Below are 26,712 nucleotides of genomic sequence, written 5' to 3' on the forward strand. Positions count from 1 at the left end.
ACAAAGTGAGACTTGGATGAATTAAGAAAGACAGAATTAATCAGGTGGTTGAACCTGAGTTCCAACTAGGGTGACAACTCTTCCCAGATTGCCTGCCGCTGTCCTGGTTTTCACACTGAAAGTTCTGTATCCTAATAAGCCTCTCATCCTCAGCAACGGAGGACAGTTGCCCACTCAAAGCCTTGTGACATTCTAGGGTATCCTATTTTCACATGGTGGGAATCTAGAAGACGGAGAAAGAATTTCTCATTCCCGAAGGAGCATGGATTATCCTTGATTGTAGTGTTTATGTCCACATCACGTGGATTCCCGAAGGAGCATGGATTATCCTTGGTTGCAGTGTTTATGTCCACATCACATGGATTCCCGAAGGAGCATGGATTATCCTTGGTTGTAGTGTTTATGTCCACATCACATGGAATATTTTATTTTTCAGGCCTCTTCATGTGCTTGTGTGCAATGCAGCAACTTTTGCTCTACCCTGGAGTCTCACCAAAGACGGCCTGGAGACCACCTTTCAAGTGAATCATCTGGGGCACTTCTACCTTGTCCAGCTCCTCCAGGATGTTTTGTGCCGCTCAGCTCCTGCCCGTGTCATTGTGGTCTCCTCAGAGTCCCATCGGTGGGTTTGAATTGCATATTTGTTCACTTATCCCCTTTCTCATACCAGCTAATATTCCCCCAGGGCTCTCATTCTGAAAATAATTTTCATTAGTCCTGCTTGAGACGTGGGTGGACTCAGCTTGGCTCACTTAATTTTTCCAGGTCTCTTTTGTTCGCCTGTGATTGTGGGGGACTGTTTAGAAGGACTGTCTAGAGCAACGAAGATTGTTTTTATGACTATACTTCAAGCTCCTCATTGATTTTGCTTAGAGATGGAATAATAATTGATGAAATCTGAATGGCATGACCTTTATTGATTTGTAATTCAACAACTTCAACATCTTACCAAGAAGAATGTGCAGTTATTCTAGCAGGAGAAACAATGCAATTAGAGCCTGCGAGATGAAATCCAATTGTTTTATAATGAGAAATTAGGGAATTCGAGGCAGACATTAGCTGTGTAATTGTGGAAAGGGAAGAACTGTAGTTAGAGCATATTAGAAATCTGGCCGTGCCTCTTTTGGTTAAAATTTCAATTAAAACGTCAGATGGCACTTTTTTCCTATTGCCATTAGGAGAATATTCAATTGACTGAAAAAGACATTTGAAAATTTCATCGTATTTTAAGCATATTTGTTTCTAGAGTTGGAGAAACAACTATTTGTCTAGAGAGAAGTACTCTGTAAAGACAAAGGCCTTGCTGGGTGAGGCTGGATTTAATACGTGTTAGGGAGATTTCTCTTTCATGTTTGCTTGGTGTGTGTTTGGCGGGGGGAACTTACACTCTTAGCAAAGTAGCTAGAAAAAAAAAATAATGTGCAAGGGGCCTATTTTTTCCTCCTTCTTCTCCGTCTTAAGTCCTGAAATGTTTTAGTGACCCAGAATGAAGCTTATTTTTTTAATCATACTTCCATAAAATGTAACCCCTGGGACTTGGAAGAGAGAGACCAGCCAAGGGTTAGCTTGAACCCTTTATCACTCCCAAACACAGGGGCTTATGGTATAAGTGACACACTGCAGATAGATTTACTTTTGCCATTTTAAATTTATGATGGCTGAAATGAAAGGTAAATGCCAGTAATAATCCTCCCCCGTGTTAAAAGACATGAAACATCTAGTAATTAGGTGGTAACAAAATCTGGACAGCCTTATCTTTGCAAATCACACCAGGTTTGTGAAGGAAAGTGGAGTGGCCCTGTTAAGGGGCGAGGGAGGCTACTGTGGGGGCAGGCAGCAGAGAGAGCTCCAGAAATAAATCTGCCAGCCCCAGTCATCCACCAGATGTGGAGGGCACCACGGGATATGTTTAAATGAGCTGGTATTTAATGGGAGATTATGTCGAATTGTCAGCTGCTCACTCTCCTTGTAAATCTGTATCTCAAATGGTATTTCGTGTGACGTCTTTGTTCTTTCCTTAACTACGGTGTAATTCATGCCTACTTCAGAGATCCAAATCTCAGCATCATTTAAAAGATTAGTTTGAAAGGAAGGGACTTGGGCTCTTGAATTAGACCTGGTTAGTTTAAGGCCTTCCTGAAATGTGTTGTCAGGCTTGCTCCTGTCTGATGGCTGGCACTGGTTTTATGCTTTCCAATTATTCTTTGCACATCGTTATTTATTATTATTATTATTATTATTATGATTTGACATGGAGTCTTGATCTGTCACCAGGCTGCAGTGCAGTGGCGTGATCTCGGCTCACCACAACGTCAGACTCCCAGGGTTAAGCGATTCTCCTGCCTCAGCCTTCCAAGTAGCTGGGACCACAGGCGCTTGCCGCCACACCTGGCTAATTTTTGTATTTTTAGTAGAGACGGGGTTTCACCATGTTGGCCAGGATGGTCTCGATCTCTTGACCTTGTGATCCGCCTGCCTTGGCTTCCCAAAGTGTTGTGATTACAGGCGTGAGCCACCATGCCCGGCCTCTTTGCCCGTTATTTAAGGGTGTTTTAACAAAATGGCAATTTGCCCAGGCTGGCTTGTGTATTACCTTCGCATTGCATCCCTTGGCTCCCATGAGTGAGCGTGGTGACTTGGTGCATAGGCGGTACGTGAAGACACTTGCTCGCTACCCAAGAACTCAGGGCCCTAAACCATGCTGTAAAGTGCAAATGCTGATATCTAATTACCTCCGTCAACCTTGGCAGAATCTCTTCGTTGGAGTCAAGACCCCCTGTTAGGGGAAAAAAGAAAGTCCTATGTTTGCAGAAAATATTATACTAGACTGCCCCAAGGCAAAATATTTATTAGCCTTCCTGTGTCTTCACTGTGTTTTAGTTACTTATCTGGAATCTGAGCAACTGAATTGAGTTTCTGCATACCTAAAATACATCATAGTGAAATGAGAAGTTGACTTCCTTGCTGTGAAAAAATTTCAGATAACAATTAAAGTAGAATGAAAAGAGCAGAGTGCTGGTTGAACAACCCTCAATGGCTGCAGCTGCATGGAGTGCCAAATTGCCCTCCCCCACCCCACACACAAAATCACACACACACGCACGCACACACACACACATGCACGCACACACACACGGACTTTCTCAGCTTCTGTGTAGACAGAATCCAGCCTAATTATTTTAGGCGGGAATTTTAAAAATCCTCAATAAAATTGGGCTTGGTAGCACATGCCTGTAATCCTATCTAGTAAGAGGCTGAGGTGGGAGGATGGCTTGAGCCCAGGAGTTTGAGGTTGCAGTAAGCATTGATCATGCCACTGCATTCCAGCCTGGGTGACAGAGTGAGACCCCATCTCTAAAATAAAAATTAAAAATTGTTAAAAAGAAATGCAGTATAGGCCAGGCACAGTGTCTCACGCCTGTAATCCCAGCACTCAAGAGTTCGAGATCAGCCTAGCCGGCATGGCGAAACCCCATCTCTACTAAAAATACAAAAATTAGCCAGGTGTGGTGGTGCACACCTATAATCCCAGCTATTTGGGAGGCTGAGGCAGGAGAATTGCTTGAACTTGGGAGGTGGACGTTGCAGTGAGTGGAGATTGCACCAGTGCACTCCAGCCTGGGTGACAGAGCAAGATCCTGTTTCAGAAAACAAAAACCCAACAAGCAAAACCCGCACAGTATATATAGAAATACAAGATTGGTGGGGGGCGGGGGTCCCCCTACAAAGCAAGTGTTACTGTCCACAGAGCAAATGTCAATATTTTAATGTACTAGTAAGGGAAAATTCTCTTAAGACATAATTGTTTGGCTTTGTCAGTTTGTCAACTTGAAAATAGAGTCAGCAGCATCTGAAGAGTTGTTTTACTACCTCTGGAGCTGAGAGGTGAACATAGTCATTTTTCAAGAAGCCGTTTTTGGCTCAGAGAGATCAGAAGCTGGCCCACCCTTGCCACTTCCTGGAGGACTGTCAGTGCTAGCTAATGAGACTGTAAAAGTGGACTATTTGCCCAGGAGACAGTGGGGAAGGAAATCAGGGGTCAACCTTACAGCGAAGGGCTGTTTGCAGAGAGAGTGCCTGATATGTAGCAGCTGGTACTTCTCCATCTTGAAACTGTCCTTCCTGGTTTTGTCTAATTTGTCATCATAGGATTCTTTTGACTTGTTTCTAGATTAGGGATCAAGAAGAAATGACTTTCTCCTCTTAGACATTTAATTCACTTAGTGTTCCCTAGTCATGACATACTTCTGTGTTATCCTTAAATACCTAAGCAGGGACCTTATTCTTAACAGTAGAAAATCACTGTGTATGATGATAGTGTATACCTGTAATACCAGCTACTCAGGAAGCTGAGGCAGGAGGATCCCTTGAGCTCAGGAGTTGAGATTAGCATGGGCAACAAAGCAAGACCTTGTCTCTAAAAAAATAAGCAAAAACCAAAAGCCCTAAACATGAGGAAATTCCACATGTAAACATTAATGGAAAACAGAAGAGTTGAACCTAGTGGTAAATTTTACCTTTAGAGCAATACTTGAAACAAGGGAAACTGTCAAATTCTCATCATGGGATTTGTGTTCCTTTGTTTTTTTTATTAAGGACTTGGTCCTTGGATTGGAATTCCAAACCCATGACCAAACTTTAATAATTCTGTATTGAGTCCTTACTATGTGTCAGGCACTGTAGTAAGCAACACTCAAGAATCTTACAGTCTACTTTCCAAGAATTCACAGTCTAGTTTTGGAATCAGGTGATCAATTGACTTACAGTCTGGTATGGTGATGACAGAGGAACAATGTACAGATAGAACAGAAAGATGGCACAGTGAGCCTTTTCACCGATCTTGGAAGGCCAGTAATGTCAGTGAACACTAGGAATGGTGTCATGGCCTGGGTCCTGAAGAGTGGATACTTAATGTCCATGAAGACATGTATTTTTATCTGCCTTGCATGGCTTCTTTCATTCTCTCCCTGACTTCCACCGAAAAAATCACCGTGATATCCAGCTGTGGAAGAGTTCATTATGGAGAGATTCCTGGAAGAAGTAGTCCCTGAACTGGGTTGGGCTAAACAAATATGCCAAGAAGGGTTTCTGGAAGCAGTTGACAAAAGATGAGTAGAGAGAGGGAGGGGGTGGTGCTATATTTATTCCATACCTTTCAGATATTCTCTAAATCCTTGTCCCTGTTTTCTGTGCCATGTAGGTAGAGTTTTCAAGTCATGTCCCATACCTTGGATCATTGGATTCTCAACTCAGTAGCACCTTTGTGTGACAACTCTTCTGTGATACCTTATTATGTTGAAATAAAGTTAGCAAATAACATAACTTACTTGCACAAATATATTTTCAATTCGATATGATAGCTTTACTGTAATCAAAGAAAAAATAACTGAAACGAAATGGCGTGTGTTTCAACATGTAAATGCTTGGGCCAGGCTACAGGAAAGATGGGGATGTATGTATCTGTGGATGAATCACCTTGAATGGACTCTCAGAAAAAAGCACACCATTAACAGGTGTGTGGTATTGCAGACTCCAGCACCACCAACCTTGAGTGAAGCCTGACTATGTTAGTCTGTACTCACGCTGCTGAGAAAGACATACCCGAGACTGGGTAATTTATAAAGGAAACAGGTTTAATGGGCTCACAGTTCCACATGGCTGGGGAGGCCTCACAATCATGGCGGAAGATGAAGGAAGAGCCAAGGGATGTCTTACATGACGTCAGGCAAGAGAGTATGTGCAGGGGAATTCTCATTTATAAAACCATCAGATTTCGTGAGACTTATTCACTACCACGAGAACAGTATGGGAGAAACCGCCCCCATGATTCACTTGTCTCCACCTGGCTCTGCCCTTGACACATGGGGGTTATTACAATTCAGTGTGAGATTTGGGTGGGGACACAGCCAAACCATATCAGTCACCCTCCAAAAACCACACAAAATCTGAAAGCGCGTTTATTCATTCTACATGTAAATAGTTGTTGCACTACCCACCTAGAAATTCATTGGATGTTTCTAGGCTCAGATAATTATCCACAGGCTTTTCATCTCCATGAGTGTCCACTGGGGCATTCTTCATTGAGCAATACATCATGTGCATTGCAAGACATCTACCGTCCCTGCTACCATCACCAGCAGTCATCACGACAACCAGAAGAAGGCCCTCATATATTTTCAAATTTCCTGCTGAGTTCCATTGCCTTAGACAATTAAGCTTGGAAGTCAGACTCTTCCTGTGGTTTGGGTACTAGAAAAAAGGCAGCCAACAATTCGTTTCAAGGTCTCATTTCTGTATCCTTGATGATGTTTCTGGCCATCAGCTTTGTTGATGACTTTAGAGCAGCTATGTCATTTAACACTAGAAATTGGATGTCACCGAGTCCTGTGGAAGGGATATTTAATTTCCATTATAACATGAATTTCATTCTGCCCTTGCCATGCTTTTCTTGGTCTTAGCCCAACCTGAGCTGCTGATATTAAGGAATAATAGGATGATTTCATAATTTTCATTTTACCTTTTGCTTTTTGTTTTCCATAGCAGTTTTCTAGAGGATTCCCATTATGCTTCCTCATTACCCGGTGCCCAGAATGAACTTATAGAAGCATAATATGAGGGGTCCTTTGACAAAGATGAGACCGTTTAGAAAATTCCTTTTGTTTGCTGTGATCCATTTTGTAAGGGAAGTCACTATATTGTTATTTAAGAGAAAGAGACAAAGGGAAAGAAACAAACAGCTGGTGTTTAACGACTCCGTCAGACCCAATTATAAAGCATCAACTAGTTACGTTGATTTGTGTACATCCATGCCATGGGTATACTTAAAAACATTAGACTTTGCCAGAACTCATCTTAGCTTTGTTTACATTTTTCTTTTAAACGTATAAGACTATTGATGGTACCTCACCAAGGTTATAACCCCTTTATAATCATTAATTTTTAATCTAGAAAAGAGTCTTGGAGGCAACAAGACTCATCTATAATTTCTTGGATGCTCAAATGAAAATATACAGGACTCAAGCATTAGCTAAAATAATCCAGGAAAGCCCTGTCAAAGGTTAGGAATGTGATATCTTTCTGTTTCCAAAAGCAGCAGCCCTTTATTCAAGACACTTTTCTGTTTAATTTAATTATCTTTGAACTTCCTGTTGAAGGTTTTGAAAAACATATGTTAGAGGGTGGAGAGAGAGTTCAGTATGTCAGGACTGCTACATTTATGAGTGTGGGTCTTTACTGAAGTCTCTCTTTGGAGCCAATCCTTTTTTTTTTTTTTTAATTTTTAAATTTTAAATTCTTACTTTTAGATATGGGGGTCTCACTCTGTTGCCCAGGCTAGAGTTCAGTGGCACAATCATAGCTCACTGCAACGTTGACCTCCCAGGCTGAAGCGATCCTCCTGCCTCAGCCCCCCAAGTAGCTGGGACCACAGGCATGTGCCAAAATACTCAACTGATTGTTTATTTTTTGTAGACATGGTGTCTCCCTATGTTGCCTAAGCTGGTCTTGAACTCCTACACTCAAGCAATACTCCCGCCTCAGCTTCCTAAAGTGCTGGGATTAGAGGCATGAGCCACCAGACATGACCTGTGTTTATATTGTTAAATCACCATTGTCAGTCTTTAAAGGAGACTTTGTTTTCATGTATGTAAGATTGAGTTTTTACTCATCTCTACATAGTTTCCTTAGATTCCTTTTTTTTTTTTTTTTTTTTTTTTGAGACCGAGTCTAGCTCTGTCGCTCAGGCTGGAGTGCAGTGGCACAATCTTTGCTCACTGCAACCTCTGCCTCCCATGTTTCAGTGATTCTCTTGCTTCAGATTCCCATGTACAGGCATGCCACCACACCTGGCTAATTTTTGTATTTTTAGTAGAGATGGCGTTTTGCCATGTTGGCCAGGCTGGCCTTGAACTCCCGACCTCAGGTGATCCATTCGTCTCAGCCTCCCAAAGTGCTGGGATTACAGATGTGAGCCACTGCACCCAGCATTCCTTAGATTTCCAATAAAAATAAAAAGCTGTGTGGGAAGTCATAACTTGGTTGCTTCACGTCATATTTCCTATTTTTAAGATTTACAGATATTAACGACTCCTTGGGAAAACTGGACTTCAGTCGCCTCTCTCCAACAAAAAACGACTATTGGGCGATGCTGGCTTATAACAGGTCCAAGCTCTGCAACATCCTCTTCTCCAACGAGCTGCACCGTCGCCTCTCCCCACGCGGGGTCACGTCGAACGCAGTGCATCCTGGAAATATGATGTACTCCAACATTCATCGCAGCTGGTGGGTGTACACACTGCTGTTTACCTTGGCGAGGCCTTTCACCAAGTCCATGGTAAGAGAACAGCTTCTGGCGCCGCAAACACCTTGGGTCCTAGAGAAACCTGCACACTTGTGTCTCCACCTTTTTACCTCTTGCGGGCATGAGTCTGGTCTCGGTAATAACATTGTCCAGCCCGTCATAAAGGGCTCTTGAACACATTTTCATCAACTTTAGGTTAAGTCTGTTTGGGTAAATGCATCTTGGAGGGCTGGGTAGAAGATGTGGGTTTCAGTATCATGTTAAGTATGGCTGAAAGTCCTTATGGAAATGGTGATTTTTTGTTTGTTTGTTTTTGGTTTTTTTGGGGTTTTTTATTCAGAAACTTTGAAAATCTATTTTGTTGAATGGAGCACTTGAAAACTGCTGTTTTGTGTCAGTAGGTAAACAACAAAGATTGGTGGCTACTTAATTTTCAGCAGATGTGATTCCTTTGTTTCACAGAAAATCTGTATCTGATGTTCTAAATTGTTTCTTCTAATGGGTATAATCCTCTGTTGGAGAATCCTTTGATAACTAGGGATGTGTTTTCTTCTTTACTTTCCCAAAGACGATTTTGGATGAATCATGGTACTGTGGTTACATTTGGAAGTGTTTACAAAGGTGATAAGATGTTTTTATAGTTTGATGTTCCTTTATCAACCATATTAAGAACCTTCTTCTATGAACCGGTTTTAGTAGGAAGTAATTTGAATGAAGAAAGCATATTTTCCACCATATATTTGGTAGATTATTTTTCAAAACCAAAGAACTTCAAAAATGTCTTCCTATTAGTGGACACCAGTATTCCAGTTACCCAACCTTAAAATCTACTTGACAGAAATCACCCTTTTCCCAAACACATTTGCCTTTTAGCGATATCACAGGCCTTCAAAGTTGGACCTAGGATATTAATAAAACAAAGCAAAACAACAACAAAAGAAGAACTATTGCAGGCCTATTATCCTTCAACTGATCTCACGACCTTGGAAACTGTCTGCTGCCTTCTCTTACACTCATTCCCACCTGTCATCCTTAACCTTCGTATTTGGGGATGACTTTTAAAACCACATCAAAAGTCTTTTGAAGTGCTTAGGAGGAGGTAAGTAAGTATATCTTTCATTCTAATAACCCAAGTGGTTTTTATGCAGAGTAAACAGACATATTCCAAGAGTCGAATACTTAGGATCAGTTGCAGTGAAGTGAAAGGACCTACGGAGAATGGTGTTCCATGCCGCATGGTGGGATTGATCTCTAGGAAGTAAATGAATGAAACTTACCTGTAGGTGGATCACAGGCTTTTGAAATTTCCCCATCACTTTGCTCCTGATGACTGCATAAGCACAGCCTCTTCATGAAAGTTTCTTTGACCATGGTTATGCCTCATACTTTGTTCCGTCCTTCAGTTTACATGAAAAGAAGGAATATGGATCTGAACTGGGTGCCAGTGCCATTTAAATGAGGCATTTAGGAATGGGGAGAGGAGAGAGGTGGATTCTTCCTTATTTTCTGCTGGCCCAGTGCCTTCTGCTTTAACAAGCCCAGTCAACCATCAGTTGTAATCTTTGGGTCTTGAGTCATCTCACTTGCATTTGATCACTGATGTGTTCTAAGGAGCTCGGTTCAGTGGCATCAGAGAGTTCGTTTTCTCCTTCTTCCATAAGGTCCCTAATCAGAGGAACGTGATGGGAAAGCTTTAGAGATGACTCTGTGACTATGGAATTTGGTGAAGGGTGATATAACCATCTTGCCATTTGTTGTAGACTCGAATGGATGAGGGGTCATTGATAGAAAATAGTGAAAACTGTTATTCTGTGGCCTGATCCCATTGCTTAGGGACTCTGTGCCAGGGCATGTGGGAAAAGAAGGAAGGCAAGTTCTGCTAAAATATAAAGTCAGGGTAAACATTTTTATTTATTGGAGAAGAGTTGATTATTATATAATATTTAATGTAATATGCTTAATAAAGTCAGACTTGAATGTTGGCTGGTTGGACCTAACAGGAGTATCTCTAAAAAACACCAGAAAATTAAGTTGGGTTGGTGACTGTATCATGATATCAGAGTGTTAGCTGTTTTGGGAGTACGTGTGCTCAGGACTTGGGCTGAGTGGAAAACCAGAGTATGGGGTTAGAAATGGAGGCAGAAGGATTACCATGTCGGGGAGGATGCACAATGAATCAGACGAAGGTTGCAACTCAGTGAGCACCATACCTGTAGTGTGTCTTAGTAACAGCAGATGCCCAACCTCCATGCCTAATTCCTTTGCCTACCCCACCAGTGTGCAGCAGCCTCTGCCGCACCCTACTGCAGTCTCTCCTATTTCCCTGGCAGGAGAGCTCAGAGACTACTTGTGAACAGGCCTCAATGCGTATAGCAAGGCAAGGCTTGGGAGAAACAGATGTCCTCTGGGAGCAACCTTGGCTAAAAGATTAACTGCGCACTGAGCTTTAGATCCCTGGGTGAGAAAGCTGTGGCAAAATGAGTGTGTAGCTCATGAGAGGGTTTGGAGAAAAGTGGTGACATCGCAAACATCCCAGGTTTTGTTGAAGTTGTCTGGGGAGGGGCACTCATAGAAAGGGCACCGGACGTGAGCATTTCCCTTGTAGTTGAGATGGGATTTGACATGACTTCCTGGTGGTGGCAAGAGAAGAAAGTGGCAACCTGGGCCAGTGGACCTCACAGCTCTCCTGCTAATGGTGCTGATGGCTAAGCTCAGTTCTTAACCTTGACCACTGGAACAACTTAGACATGTGACCAGCTTTCTGAGCCTGTCTCATTACGATGAAAATTGTGATACAGGTTAGTGTAAGGACTGACAATAATGCATATAACATCAGTAATGATGGATATAGAATTTCTGCAATTATTATAATCTGGCTCTCCAGTATGGTAGCCGTGGGCCACATGTGGCTATTGAGTTCTAAAAATGTGGCTAATAGAACTGAGGAAGTGAATTTTCAATTTGATTCCATGTTAGTTAATTCGAACTGAAAAGCACCACGTGTGCCAAGTGGCTGCCATATTGGAGAGCGTGGTCAAATGACATGCCTAGCACAGTGCCTTTCGCATGGGAGGTGTGCAGTACTTCTTGCCACGATGGCTGTTACTCTTGTCGTTGTGAGCAGTACCTTGGTCCCGATGATGATTCTCCAAAATGCAATCTCTGCTGACAGAACAAGAGTCTGCAAATTGGGAGTCTGGAAAGGGAAGAGAAGGGCTTTGTCCCTGGCCCCAAAGACTCAGGGAGAGGTTTACTGGCCAGGTAGGAAGGGCGTCCAGGTAAAGGGACCCTGGTTCAGTGATCTCCAACCTGCAAGTCTCATTTGTGAGGAAGCCGTAGGGTGTGGACTTTTCTTGTTTCTGACCTTAAGTGATTAGAAAATAGCAGCTTTTATATGTCACAAATGGACTTTAGATAAGCATGAAGATGACGAAGACTGTGGAATATGTAGCTAAGATTCTTACTAAAATCCTCTCTAGTGTATTTATATATTTAAGCGTTTGGTAGTACTTTTTTAGCCATCAGCGTTCTCTATATTAGGTTGATACAGAAGTTATTGCGGTTTTTGCCATTGAAAATAATACATCACTACATGCAGAGGTGGAATGGGCGCTCTGAGCTTGCTTGTCAAATTCGCAGGCATTCACTTCTCTTTCATAAACATTTAGGACTGTGTATTTAGGAGAGGAATCACCGTGAATGTAGACCTCGGGTTGGTCATTTTCCTAGTAAGATAGACCAGACTGACTGGAAAAGTCACCCTCTTGGGCTATCCTGCGTATGTGGCTCGGCATTGCTTCCGTCAGGATAATGCATCAGTTTCTGGGACAAAGGGTGCATTTCTGCTATTTGAATGCAGACATATTTTTGGATATAAACCACGCAGTTGCATCCCATTTCTTCCGTAGGTAAAGGCTGGGTTTCTAATTGTGATTGAGAAGCTTAGCATAGATGCAATGTCCCTATCACCAGATGGCTAGTGTGCTCTGCCTTGTCTGCCTTTTACCTTAGAGAGGGTGTTTCCTTCTGACTCGAGTATTGCTGGAGTACACATTCTGTTGCATGAGGTCAGGGGTGCAAGAAATACAACCCAGACTTGTGCTCGGAAGCCCTGCCTTCATTTCTTCCCTGTAGCTGGCTCCCTTAAGTATTAAACAGCAGTATTCTAATATCAACGTCCCTTTTTTATTTGCTGTGACTTGCTGTGACTACGGTGATTTTAGTTACAGTAATTAGGTCACTCTTCATGGAGTCGGGCTATTTTAAGTGCCTCTTTAAGGAATATTGTTGCAGATCAGTAATTTTACAATTGGATGTTCTTGTGCAACTTTATTAAATGTAATCTGTCTTTTAAATGTTGCCCTTTTACAGTTATACATTTCTAATTGTTGCTGTAAATGCATTATCACTTTGAAATTAATTAATTTTTCCATTTTGGCTGCCTGCAGTATAATAATCACTAATGAGAAACTCACAGGAATCAATTCTCAGCACAGCGGCCCCTACTGGTAAAGCCATGTCTCTGCCTCCCTCTTCCTCTTCAGATCCAGAGAACTGGACAAGTGTATTGGGGCGTCCTGGGGGAGATGTGTTTGTTTCTTCCTCCCTCCAATTTATGGTAAAATAAAAATCACAGATAAACTTGGAAATTGAGTTATTTTTAAGTGTCGTTCTAAAAAAGATGCAATATACTTCAAATAGCTGCTTCTAAAATATGTTAAAGGAAACTAACATTTGCTGAGCACTTTCTATTAATGAAGTCACATCATGCGTGCGTTACATGTTTATTTTCTTGACTCTAGAGCATTCTTTTATGCAGTTAAATTACTCTAAAATGTTTTGCACATGCACGCATTAATGTGTATTGTTTGGTAAGAACTTCCTAGTTGGTGAAAAAATGTATTGTATTTTAGTATCTATATTTATATATACATATTAGTCTATGGGTTTTAATTCACAAAACCAGGCATTGTATCTGGTGCACATAAGGGATTTTCAAGGCTAATCTTGGCTTTTTGCAGTTGTAACCATGTGTGATGACTTTAGAATCCTACCTCACTTCCAAATAGAGATGCAGATTGGCAGTTTTCCCAGATACCACGATGCTTTATGTATCAGCATGTATTTTCATTAATTTCTCATAATTTCTGTTAGAATTAATAATTCCAAGTTCTACAATCTTAGAATTATTGTCTTTATTTGGTAGTTGAAAAGCACAGAAACCTCACGCAGCGTGTTCAAGAAAATGATATACCAGCCTTGTAAACTTTCACTTGCTAATTGCAGCTGCATTTGCTTTGTCCAATGCACGGTAATGCCCCTGGCATCCATATCTAGTTATGCAGTTATGCTTCCTTTTTATAATGTTTGACAGCACCTTCACTGAAATGAATGCTGCCACCACCGCCAACCCCACCCTTTTTTTCCACATAAGCTTTCATTTCTGGTAAATACATCCTTGCCAGAGTTCCCAGGTCCAAGTCGGTCCTTTGTGGACCAGTATGCAGATTTGAAGCTGAGCACTGTCACGTGCCTCTTAGGAGTGTTTTGTGCAACCAAATATTTGTGTTGGCAGGTAACAGGAGAAAGAATATCATGTGTTAGGGTAGCAAGAGCTTAGCAGATGTTTTAGGGAACTGCATTTTCAAATCATTTTACATTAAAAAATGGCTTACGTTTATGGAACTTCTGCGACGATCGGGTTACGTTTCCTGTGCCCGTGTAAAGCCAGTCATCGTGCTGAGTTTTAACGGATGTGCGGCTACCCTGCTAATGGATGGGCCGGCAATGCTGGTTCTGTTGCAAAGTTATAAATTATAACTAGAAAAAGCACAAGATGTCATTCTTCTAACCTTCGTGAAAGCCAAACGGGGTAATTCTGCCCTTGAATAACCCGCTGCAGGGTGATTTATAGTTGTACAATTGAAAACGTAATGAAAGAGATAATATATGTCGATTTGTTCCTGAAATTAGTATTTTAGAAAAATACTTCTCCCCCTTTCCATCTTTAAATACCTGCAGCTGACTACACTATAGATACTATCAAGGGCAAAGCCACCTGTTTGAATGTGTATTGGTACATTGGTGTATCACATACAAGGCAGAGGGTGTATAAAACAGGCTTCTTTCTGTTGCGAGGGGGAAATATGGTTTTCAAAGTGGAAATTTCATTGTGTTCTTCATGAATCTAAACATTTTGAGACTCCTGAGTGAGGTTTGAATTCTCTGGTTGCCTTTCTCTTGCCAGTCCAGATATGTTAGAAAACTGGACTCTCAGGACCCCTCTGTGGTTGGACCACACTGGCGCTTTCCTGCAGTTGTCTGTCAACAGAAGGACCTGGTAGCTGGCTTGTCCTCTTACACCACTGAGGCTACCTTCTTGCAGGAAGAAACATTCTTCTTCCTGCCCTGGATTAACATTACCATTGGTTTTAGTAGTCTTATGTCATTATGTCCAAAGCTTTTAAGTTTACAGTGCTTGCTTAGTCCAGCGACCAATGGATGTAAGTAAGTTGGAAAAGGGCAAAGGATTTAGAATCATGAGGATTGTATTCAAAATGCAGCCTCTGCTCCCTTTTAGTTACATAATTTTGAAATCATTTGACATTTCTGAGGTTAATTTTCTACATCAGTTTATCTGCTTTAGGCCACAAGTTATTAACACCCACTTAAAGGTGGTTTAAATAATAGAGGTTTTGCTTTCCCATGTATCCAGAGGTGCTGAGGCAGCAAGGGTTGTGTTTGGCTACTATATGAGTAGCTCCTTTGTGATAATCTTTACTTTTCCCTCATGCTTACAAGATGGCTTCTGTGGTGCCAGCCATTGCATCCTATTTGATAAGGTCTGAAGGCACAGATGGGAGGGATGAGGCTCCTCATTGCATGCCTTTTTCCTTTATCAAGAGAGAGAGGATTCTGCTTCAGAACTGTCCTCCTGAGTTGACTTCCCGTCAGATCCCACTGGTTGGGTCTGAGTCATCTGTTTGTATCCTAGTTATAAAGGAGACCAGAAAAGTGCATAACTGGCTTTTTGAGCCTCTAGAGTGGCAGGCGAACTCTGATTTTGAGGAAAAAGGATAGGGTAATGGTGTTGACACAGGCACTGTTGAATAGGTATGTACATATTTTAATAGTTTTCTCATTAATCAAATGGAAATGCTATCGATTTTATAGGGTCGTTGTGAGAGGAAGTGAGAATTGAAATGAAAGGCATCTAGTCTTCCCCGGTCCCCATCCACTTGACCCACCATACCTCAAGCCACTTCTGGCTCCATGCTCTTTCTTTCCTTAGGGTTTTGAAACATGTTCTTCAGCCTAGAATACTCCTCCTCCACTCTTAATTTCTACCCATCCTGCAAAACTCAGTCTGAACAGCACACGTCAAGGAAGCAGTTTTGGTCTCTCAGATTATATCAAGCTCTCCAATATGTTGTTTCAGAACAGCCAGTGCCTACAATACTGCCTGACTCCTAGTAGCACTCCTTATGTGCTGAATGAGTAAATGAAGAGTCTCTGGAATTTCTTCTTCATGACATTTAACACAACTGCAGTTTGAAAACATAATTTCTGTAGTTTTTTTTTTTTTCTTTTTTCTCTTTCTTGAGACAGAGTGTCTCTCCGTTGCCTGGATTGGAGTGTAGTGGCACAATCCCGGCTCACTGCAACCTCCGCGCCTCCCGTGTTCAAGCAATTCTCCTGCCTCAGCCTCCCAAGTAGCTGGGATTACAAGCACTGGCCACCACACCCAGCTAATTTATATATTTTTAGTAGAAGCGGGGTTTCAACATGTTGGCCAGGCTGGTCTCAAGCTCCTGACCTCAGGTGATCCACCTGCCTTGGCCTTCCAAAGTGTGCTGGGATTACAGGCATGAGCCACTGTGCCTGGCCTGTAGTTTCTTTTTCTTTTTTCTTTTCTTTTCTTTTTTTTGAGATGAAGTCTTGCTCTGTTACCTAGGCTGGAATGCAGTGGTGCAATCTTGGCTCACTGCAGCCTCCGCCTCCCAGGTTCAAGCGATTCTCCTGTGTCAGCCTCCTGAGTAGCTGAGATCACAGGTGTGCACCACCACACATGGCTGATGTTTGTATTTTTAGTAGAGACAGGATTTCAACATGTTGGCCAAGCTGGTCTCAAACCTGCCTCAGCCTCCCAAAGTGCTGGGATTACAGATGTGAGCCACTGCACCCAGCCTGTAGTTTCTTATTTAATGTCTGACCCCCTTCTATTGACAGTGGTGTTTTTGCCTTCACACTACTGTATCCCTGGTCCATACAGTAAATTTTCTGTAAATGTTTGTAAATGAATACATGAAAGATGACCAGGTGCTGAATCAGTGAGAGTCCTTAATGTACTTCTTATCATTTATCCCTCTGAGGTAGGCAAGGGATTATAGTTTAGAATGTGTAAATACATAAAAGATAAGGCAAGGAGACCTGCTCAGAGTCACACAGAAAGCCCCCAAGGTCCCCCAGGCTCATGGTCAAATGACATGTAAGGGACGTATCCAGCGGTGTGGGTATGTTTGGAGGGAATGAATGTAAGGAGAGAGAGGTGAGGCACAGGAGAGACAGGATGAGCTTTAGAGGTAGACAGCTCTCGGGTCCAACCCTAGCTCTCTCCCGTTCTAACTCTTGGGCAAGGTTCAAAACCTGATTAAGATTCATGCATAAAACTGAGATGTTAGAACTACCTCATGGGCTTGTCTTGAGAATTAAAGACGTTATGAACTTAAGGCCTCTACAATGTGCTAGATGCTTAAGAAATGTTAACTACTATTGTTATTGGCTTGCAGTAGAAATTAAAGATTAGGAATGTTCAGCATTCAGAATATACTAGATACTCAATAAGCATTATTGCTGTCATTATTAACATTATTTTCCCCAGCTTTACTGAGGTATGAGTGACAAAAATTTCATATATACGCACGTGTGTGTGTGTGTGTGTGTGTGTGTGTGTGTGTGTGGCTGGGCATGGTGGCTCATGCCTATAATCCTAACAGTTGAGGAGGCCAAGCTGGGAGGATGACTTGAGCCTGGGAGTTGGAGGCTGCAGTGAGCTATGATGGTGCCCCTGCACTCCATCCTGGGTGACATAGTGAGACCCTATCTCTAAAGGAAAAAAAAAAATTATATGTATTCGTGGTGTGAAATGTGATGTTTTGATATTCATTTGTATTGTGAAATGACTACCACAATCAAGCTAATTAACACATCCATCAACTTACATAGCTATCATTTTTTGTGTGTGGCAAGAACATTCAAAGTCTAGTCTCAGCAATTTTCAAGTATATAATAAGTTATTATTATTACTATCGTTAACTGTATTCACCATGCTGTACAATAGATCTCCAGAATATATTCATTCTGTCTAACTAAAGCTTAGGATCCTTTGACCACTATCTCCCCATTTACCACCCCCTCCCACTTCCTCACTACCAGCCCCTCCTGGGAACTGCCCTCTACTCTCTGCGTCTGTGAGTTTGACTGCTTTAAATTCCACACAAAAAGTGAGATCATAGAGTATTTGTCTTTCTTCGCCTGGCTTATTTTACGATAAATTGATTGCTTCTCTTCCCATTGTTTATAGATACCCATTCTCCTAATGATGGCACTGTGTCTGTCATAGAAGGCCTAATTCTCCCTGTTAACATTGAACATAAAAACCTCATATGGGCCAGGCACAGTGGCTCATACCTGTAATCCCAGCACTTTGGGAGGCCGAGGCGCATGAATCACCTGAGGTCGGGAGTTCGAGAGCAGCCAGGTCAACATTGCGAAATTCTGTCTCTACTAAAAAGATACAAAAAAATTGGCTGGCCGGGCATGGTGGCTCATGCCTGTAATCCCAGCACTTTGGGAGGCCGAGCTGGGCGAATCACGAGGTCAGGAGATCGAGACCATCCTAGCTAACATGGTGAAACCCTGACTCTACTAAAAATACAAAAAAATTAGCCAGGCGTGGTGGTGGGCGCGGTGGTGGGCGCCTGTAGTCTCAGCTACTCAGGAGGCTAAGGCAGGAGAACGGCGTGAACCCTGGAGGTGGAGGTTGCAGTGAGCCAAGATCGCGCCACTGCACTCCAGCCTGCGTGACAGAGCGAGACTCCATCTCAAAAAAAAAAAAAAAAAAAAAAAGGCTGTGTGTGGTGACTCGTGTCTGTTGTCCCAGCTACTTGGGAGGCTGAGACATGAAAATCACTTGAACCTGGGAGGTGGAGGTTGCAGTGAGCTGACATCACATCACTGCACTCTAGCCTGGGTGACAGAGTGAGACTGAAAAACAAAAAAACAAAAAAAACCAAAACTATATGTGCAAGCCTCAGGAACCACTAAGACAGATTACACAATGCTCATCAGAACTCAGCAGGCTTCCACAGTGCAGATTTTAAGCCCTCCGGTTGCCTGTTTTACTGGCACCAAGAGCACACCTTAGCTTGGAGGAAACATTGGCCACTTTCTTGTTAAAAACAAAGAGAAGGAAACTAGATCTGCCTTTGTGAGGCTGGAGCACCTCATCAATGTATTTTTTCTGCCTTGCTTTATAGTGTTTTAAATCCGCCTCGGCCTTTGTTCCTGAATGAGCACCCGAGAAGGGGAGAAAGTGACTATCTGGCCTTAGTATGTGTGACAAATTATTTAATGAACATTTAACCAAGATTTGCAATTCCCCTAGTTTTATCTTCCCGGTTTCCTTTTCTTCTGTGTGCCCGTTGGCATTTTGGTAATGTGCTGCCTCTTTATAACTCTTTGTAGCTCTTTTATTACTTTTCTTTTTTCTTTTAAGTTTGTGGTGCCTTCTTTGATCCTCCCCTCTTTCAGTTTCCTTTTCTCCAATTTCATACTTATTTCCAGTGATTTTTGGCTGCAACGCAGTTTAGATATTGGAGGCCAGCGTGATTAAACCGAGGCCAAGAGTTTGTATTGCCCCATGACGATGTTTCTGGAATGTTTCTTCTGTGAACAGTGATTTTTGTATAACTCACTGGCCATGTTGATTTTTCCCTGTGAGGTGTAGGGTAATGTTTTCCTAGCGAAAACAAAGAGGGCTGAAACCTGGTGCTCAGAATCGTTTGGAAACGGAACTCCTCTCCCTCTTCTTTTTACACCAAGATAAAGGAATACTTTGCAAATCAGCTGAGTACATGTTCCCAGCTCCGTGCCGGGCTCTGTGGTCCTGGGTTTCCTTCTTTATGTCTTACTCATCTAATGTAATTTTAGAGTGTGCTCTCTTTAGATAATTGTGTGGCTCTGAGCAAATCAGTTATCCTTTCTGGTCCTCAGTTTTCTTATCTGTAAAATGAATCAGTTAACCAAGAATAGCCATCCTGTGGGTTAATAGAACAGTTTAACTTGAAAGGAAATAAAAAAAGGAGACTAACATGGGCCCACAGACATTGTATTTCATAATTTTTGGATGAAAACTGAACCTACCATCATTTATTAAGAGAATGGATATTTTCATGTCAGAAATTATAGGAAGGATACAGTTATGGGACGAGGAGCAATTCTTTTTTTTTTTATTTTTTTTTTGAGGTGGAGTCTCACTCTGTCACCAGGCTGGAGTGCAGTGGGGCGATCTCGGCTCACTGCACCCTCTGCCTCCCGGGTTCAAGCAATTCTCCTGCCTCAGACTCCCGAGTAGCTAGGACTACAGGCGCGTGCCACCACACCCGGCTAATTTTTTGTATTCTTAGTAGAGACGAGGTTTCACGGTGTTAGCCAGGATGGTCTCGATCTCCTGACCTCATGATCCACCTGCCTCGGCCTCCCAAAGTGTTGGAATTACAGGCGTGAGCCACCGCACCCGGCCTATGAGGAGCAGTTCTTTCAATGGAATATATTTGACTTCAGGGAGAACTCACTCAAATGCTGCTGTTACTGTTTTTCCCTTTGTTGGAAGTGACGGGGTTGTACTTGGAATGAGGTTGTACTTGGAATGACTGGCCTAGAAAACCCTACAGGTACCATTTAAGCGCCGTAGTTCTGTGTGTGTTTCGGATCCCAGGTTCCAAACCTGCACTAAAACTTTTTGCTGCATCTCACCTAATCGTGTAGCGAGCCAGGTGAGCTCATCTGTGAAATGCAGACCTTTCTGGACGTACCACCTCGTGGGGTGAAGGGAAAGAAATGATACAGGTTTACATCAGGGTATAAGCTGTCCTAGAGTCTAGATTCTTTTTATCCAGAAGCCATTCTTTCAGCCTGTGCCTTTTTGTAAATACCATACCCCATCTATTTCCAGAAAGGATTTGGAGCATTAGCGAGTAAAGGGGGAATATGTTCTAGAAGAAGGGCGCTCACCTCAGTAAATTGATGGGTGGGCCACAAAAATCATGTCACAAGATCTTTTTGATGTGCATGCATTCATTCATTCAACAAATATTATTGAGCATCTAACATAAGCCAGGTGCTTTGCTAGGGACAGAATGCTATACAAGGTCCCTGTCATCATGGGGACAGTATGTTGGGAAGACAGATGATAGGCATGGAAATGAAGAGAGAAACCACTCCGACTTCAGCCCAGGAAGGAGCTTTAATTTGAGTAATTGTTTTCACTAATTCATCTTCACAGAAAGAAATAATATGATCATCTTCGGTTAGTAAACAAAACAAATAAGCAAACCGGTTTACAGCCTGAGGTGGGCTGGATCACTTGAGGCTGGGAGCTTGAAACCAGCCTAGCTAACACAGTGAAACCCTTTTCTACTAAAAATACAAAAATATTATCTGGGCATGGTGGAGCTTTCCTGTAGTCCCAGCTACTCTAGAGGCTGAAGCATGAGAATCACTTGAACCCAGGAGGTGGAGGTTGCCATGAGCAGAGATCGTGCCACTGTACTCCAGCCTGGGTGACGGAGCAAGACTCTGTCCTGGGGTGGGGGGCGGGGCAGGGGCAGGGGGGAAAGAAGAGAAAACAGCTTTACTTACGTTTTTGATGAGCCTAGCCTTTGCTGTGCTTTGGAAAATTGGCTGCGTAATTTGGCCGAAATAGTCAAATGGGTAGCTGGCTGTATGTGGACTGATAAATGGGCTTATTTTGCTTCTTTTAGATCTGGAAAGACTAAGCACAAAATAGAAATGCTAATGGTATTGATGTGTTTTTCTTCCTTTGGTGTGATGAAAAGGTATCAGTAGGGATCATTCATAAAACTAGTTAGTAAACTATCAGTTTAATGTACAATGGTCAAGAAATATATACATCATACTTGAGACCATGTTCCAGAGAGTATTTTGTAACCTGTGACGCTCTTTTCAAGTCTTAGAGAGGAAGTATGGAAAGAGCATTGGCTTTTGACTGAGGAGGTCTTGGGATTAAAGGTTGAATTTTGCCACTTGCCTTCTCCATGGCCTTGGTCAACATCCTGAAGTCTCAGGTCCTTGTCTGCCTTTGCTTTGACAAGAGATGTTGCCTGCCTCAGGCGGTTGTTGCAAGGACTAAAATCAGGAAGGCCTGGAAAGACTTGGAAGCATTTCTGTCACATCCCAGGAACTCCGTAAATGCCGGTAAGTGTTAGATTATTGTGATGATTTTACTACTCCTACTATTGATATTATAATTAATATTATAATTGTTCATTATTACCTTATAAAAATTACTTATGATATGTTTTTCTTACTATTTGGTGAACATCGAGTATAGTACCAAGTGTATACTTTTTTTTTTTTTTTGAGATGGAGTCTCCCTCTGTCTCCCAGGCTGGAATGCAGTGGCATTATCTCGGCTCACTGCAGCCTCCGCCTCCCAAGTTCAAGCCATTCTCCAGTCTCAGCCTCCTCAGTAGCTGGGATTACAGGCATGTGCTACTACACCCGGCAAACTTTTATATTTTTAGTAGAGACAGAGTTTTGCCATGTTCACCAGGCTGGACATGAACTTCTGACCTCAAAGGATCCACCTACCTTGGTCTCCCAAAGTGCTGGGATGACAGATGTGAGCCACTGCCAATTATATACTTATTTTAGGTGTATTATGCTGTGCCCTGTGCTTTTCTTTGTTATACTGGAAGGTCCTGATGGCAGGATGTCTTATTTATGCTTCTCTGTACTCTGTCCTGTCTAGTGCCTTTCAGAAGTAAGGTTTTTAGAAAGGTTTGAGTTATTTCCTGTTTTCTGAACCAGACAGGCAGAGTATTTGATCTTACAAAAATCTGGCTTAGTTCAAGTTAGCTGTGTAGCTTTGGAATGGACCCTGGACAGATGGATTTTCTAAAATTACAGAGGAAACTAGATCTGTAACTCTGTACATTTACTCCTATGCCAGTAACAATGGCAATATTTTAATACTGTAATAAATTTTTTCTTAAGCATTTGCTGTAAATTAGTAAATCTGTGTAAAGCTGCTTATTGCATCATCATGTAGAATTTCTACATCCTGTAGAAGTTCAAGAAAATTGTCTTCCTTTTACAGACAAGGAAACTGAAGTTTAGAAGTGCTAAGTAAACTGTCTTAGATCACTTAGCTAGCAAGTGACAGGGATGGAATTGAATCTGTATTTATCAGAGGTGAAAGTATATGTGTAATTATTCAACTACACTTATGTAAATATCCGCATACATGCATGCCCCCCCTTAGACTCCATTGTTCCAAAAGGTAATGATAACAAAAATTAGTCGGAGGCAGAAGGAAATTCAAAAGTGGACATTTACTTGAGAAAGAATAAAGAAACCATGCAGGATTCCGTTTCACAAATCTCTACAGCTGTTGCTGGGGAGTCAGTGGAGGGGTACTGGAGGAAGGCAGACTTTGTTCTAAGCTACTTAGCAGCCAAGGAAAGCAGAAGAAACTATTATTATTAATTATTATTATTATGTGAGTTGGAGTCTCCTTGTGTCATCCAGGCTGAAGTGCAGTGGCATAGTCTCTGCTTTCTACAACGTCCACCTCCTGGGTTTAATCGATCCTCCTGCCTCAGCCTCCCAAGTAGCTGGGATTACAGGCACCCACCACTACATCCGGCTGACTTTTGTATTTTTAGTGGAGACAGGGTTTCACCATACTGGCCCAGCTGGTCTTGAACTCCTGACCTCAAGTGATCTGCCTGCCTCAGCCTCCCCATGTGTTGGGATTACAGGTGTGAGCCACTGCTTCTGGCCTAGAAACTATTATTAATAGAAGTTCTGGGACAACGGCCCTGCTCTCATTACTTGCCCCCAATCCATGCAATGAAATACTGGCCTGTGAGTATGTGGTCCCTTCAGCTCCATTTTCTGAAGCTGACCAAAGGACCACAGTAATTCATAACGGGGGAGTAAAATTCCTCAAGACGAGCAAAAAAGGCAGAAATTAATAAAACTCTATGTATTAGTTATCTATCACTGCATAACAAGTTACCTCAATATTTAGCAGGTTAATACAATGCACATTCATTATTTTACAGCCTTTGTAGATTAGGAACCAGCCATTGCTTAGCTGGACCATCTGGTTTAGAGTCTCACAGGCTGCAATCAAGGTGTCCACTGGGCTGGAGTCAACTTCTTACCGACAAAGCTGGTGCCCCAAAAGAATGGGGTCTTATCCTGTTGGGTGTCATGAAGCCAACACACAAAACCGAAAGCAGCGTCAAGCAGTACAGGCATTACTCAATGGCCATGGAATTGAGAAGCAGGAGCATGGCTCACAAATTCACAAATCAGCTTCTCCACTAATGAGGGGTGAGGAAGTTAAAATATAGACTTTGTTGTTGTTGCTGTTTTAACGAAGAGGCTGGACATTAAAATCAAGGGGAGGAATAATCATGTCTTCTCTTGAAATGGGCAGTGAACTTCCCGGAACCAGAGTGTTGCCTTACTTTTTATGCTTTTATGGCTGCTTCTGATCATTGTCATGGTGATTGTCAACTGTCCCGGTGCTGGTGAGGGGGCTGTTTAGCATGGAAATAGGATTATAATGAAACCTGAGGTCTTTTTGAAGTCCTTGGGTCAGCTATCTTCCTTCTAACAAATCTCAGCTGGTCTGGTTACAGAGGGAACTTTTTATCACAGGTGTCCTGTTTCTTAAAGATAAGCAGTGTTATTACAGGGTAGAAATTCACCTATGTCAAGTAGGCATTATACCAGGTAACAGTCTCAAGACTCAGCTGGGAAGGATCCACTTCCAAGCCCTCGTGGTTGCTGGTAGGACTCAGTTCCTTATGGCCCAGTGGATTGAAGGCTTCCTTTCCTGCCTGGTGTTTGGTTCCTTGCCACGTAGGGATCTCCATCATGGCTGCTGGCTTTATCGAAGCATGTAAGCCAAGAAGGAAATAGAATCCATTGGTAAAATGAAAGTCACAGTTCTTTGTAACGTAACCACGGAAGTGACGTCTTACTGCTTTTGCCATATTCTTTTTGTTAGAAGGAAATCACTGAGTCTGATCCTTGTTAAAGGGGAAGGGATTTCACAGTGGTAGGAATCCTGAGAGGCAGGGGTGATCAGGGCCAGCTACCACACTCTACAACTTGAATTTTGTTTTGGATTTTAGTGCCTTTTGGGGACCCTGCTACATTGTGGTAGATTTACTCACAGGACTTGATGATTTTTCTTGAGCTGCCTGAAGCCATAGCATTTATTATGGATACGTTTGTCTTTTCTTCGTTCTTTTTCTGTTTGCATCCTTTCGTCATCCTTTTCTTCTCTCTTTCTGGGCTGAGAGAGGCACCAAATGCACCGATTTAAAACATATATGTATTTCTGCTTTGTGATGGGAGGTAAGATTTAGTTATTTAATAAGAAAGCTTATGAAAAGAATAAACAAACTGGTAGATACTGTATCCTAAAGTCAAGTATTTGCTTTCATGTTGCTTTAGTAGAAGGGGCCCATGTTAATTGATGGCCCAAATTGTCTTTCTAAAGAAATGTGTATTGCAGAATTTGGATTTGAGTTACAAAAACTAGCCAGAAAGCGTGAACTTTTTTTTTTTAAGCCATAAAGCTTGGTAAGGCTAGCCAATCATTTCAAAGCCTGTGTAGAATATCTAGACTATATGTAATCCTAGGATTTGTTGTTGTTTTGTTATGAATTTTTTTTAAGCAGGAAGCTAAAAAAAATAACCACCCATTACTTTGCTGCTTTTAGAAAATAGGTTTGAGATTGATTTTGAATACTAAAGTATAGTTTTCATGTTATAAAGCCAACCATGTTAAAAATGTATAATAAAGTATCTAATTTAGCAAAATTCAAATTTCCCCTGAAATATCAGGCTCTTTTTATGCTTCTTCACATGCCACCTTGTGTAGAATTTGAACTACTTTAAACATTGCATCCTTGAGTTTCATATAATGGGATCTCTTGAATCATTTACATTTTGAAAAAAGAAAGTGAAATATTCTTTAAGAAGCCAAAGTAATCCACGAGAATGTATGGTGTTTGTTCAGCTGGATATCTTATTTATTTGAAGTACTGAGAGAGAAATCTCTTCTGACTGCTCAAAAAAGGGAAGAATAAACAGTCAGAGGGTCCAAGTAATCTGAGCTAGAAAGTTCCTTCTTTCAGAGAAAAGTTATAAAAAGTATATTTGCCGGATCCAAAAAAAATACTGTGTATCAACTACTGAGACCTGCATAATGTTTTCTTAGTATTCTCACTCTTTAAAAGAAAGAAAACCTGTAAAATTTGGGAACTTAAACTTTTTTTGATATTTTAATATTTCTAGGCAGGTGAGTGCAATAAGTCTGTTTTTTGATCTTAGAACATAACATTTCTTGTTGGCTATTGTGTGTGCTATGTGTATGATTTGTCTCTTCGTTAATTCTCTATAACTATAAAAGAGCAAGTAATGAAATTACCATGGCTGAATTCTGAATATTAACCCAGAGCAGATTTCCTCTAAGAAAGATTGTAAGAAGATGCTTAAAAGAAAACATTATATTTCAAAAGAATTAGGTTCTGAAATATACCCAATAATGAAAACAATACAATTTTCTTCTGCTTTTTGTCCTTCCTGTTCCAAGCACTGGGAAGGAGCTGGCATATTTCTTATGTATGAAAAGTAGAATAATATATTGGATTGCTTTATCCCTAACCTGGAAGAGTCTTTCTTGGACTGTGGTTTGCTTTCCCGTTATACTTAAGCTTGTTTATTTCATCTTCCGATGTCACATTATCTCACTGCCAAGCTAAAGGCTCTGTTGGGTTCTTATTTGAACCCAGAGTGGAGGCCGATTTCATCCAAAGCCATTTTTTTTAAAATTAGAAATTAAACTCACCTTTGCCAAGTCCTCCTGACCATGGATAGGTCCTCATGTTAGTCTGTAATGTGAAGATATGAAATGTATTTGATACAATAGGAGATTCACTGTGATTTTTCACTGAATGAGTATACATTCTGCAGAACTAGAAGACAAAGATAATAAAACAATTGACATTTCTTAGGACTCAGTTTGGTCAGGGCCTGTTCCAAGTACCTTTCCTGTGTCAAACTAATTTATTTTCCACAGTCCA

The 26,712-nt window shown here is 41.7% G+C and overlaps 1 protein-coding gene across 2 annotated transcripts in view; it reads left to right on the forward strand.

Annotated features, from left to right (window-relative positions):
• Positions 1-26,712, forward strand: part of WWOX (WW domain containing oxidoreductase) — a 1,113,301-nt gene that overhangs the window by 325,807 nt on the left and 760,782 nt on the right. Inside the window, exons 7-9 of one of the 2 annotated variants that reach the window (XM_055366621.2) lie at positions 437-622; positions 8,068-8,332; positions 12,748-13,108. In XM_055366621.2, coding sequence (XP_055222596.1) covers positions 437-622; positions 8,068-8,332; positions 12,748-12,762 — 466 coding nt within the window. In that variant the 3' untranslated portion in view covers positions 12,763-13,108. Of the gene's footprint in view, positions 1-436; positions 623-8,067; positions 8,333-12,747; positions 13,109-26,712 lie in introns of those variants that run through there. The other variant, XM_019012536.3, reaches the window with a different exon arrangement.

Source organism: Gorilla gorilla, chromosome 18 (genome assembly GCF_029281585.2).
Source record: "Gorilla gorilla gorilla isolate KB3781 chromosome 18, NHGRI_mGorGor1-v2.1_pri, whole genome shotgun sequence".
Taxonomy (NCBI): Eukaryota; Metazoa; Chordata; class Mammalia; order Primates; family Hominidae; genus Gorilla; species Gorilla gorilla.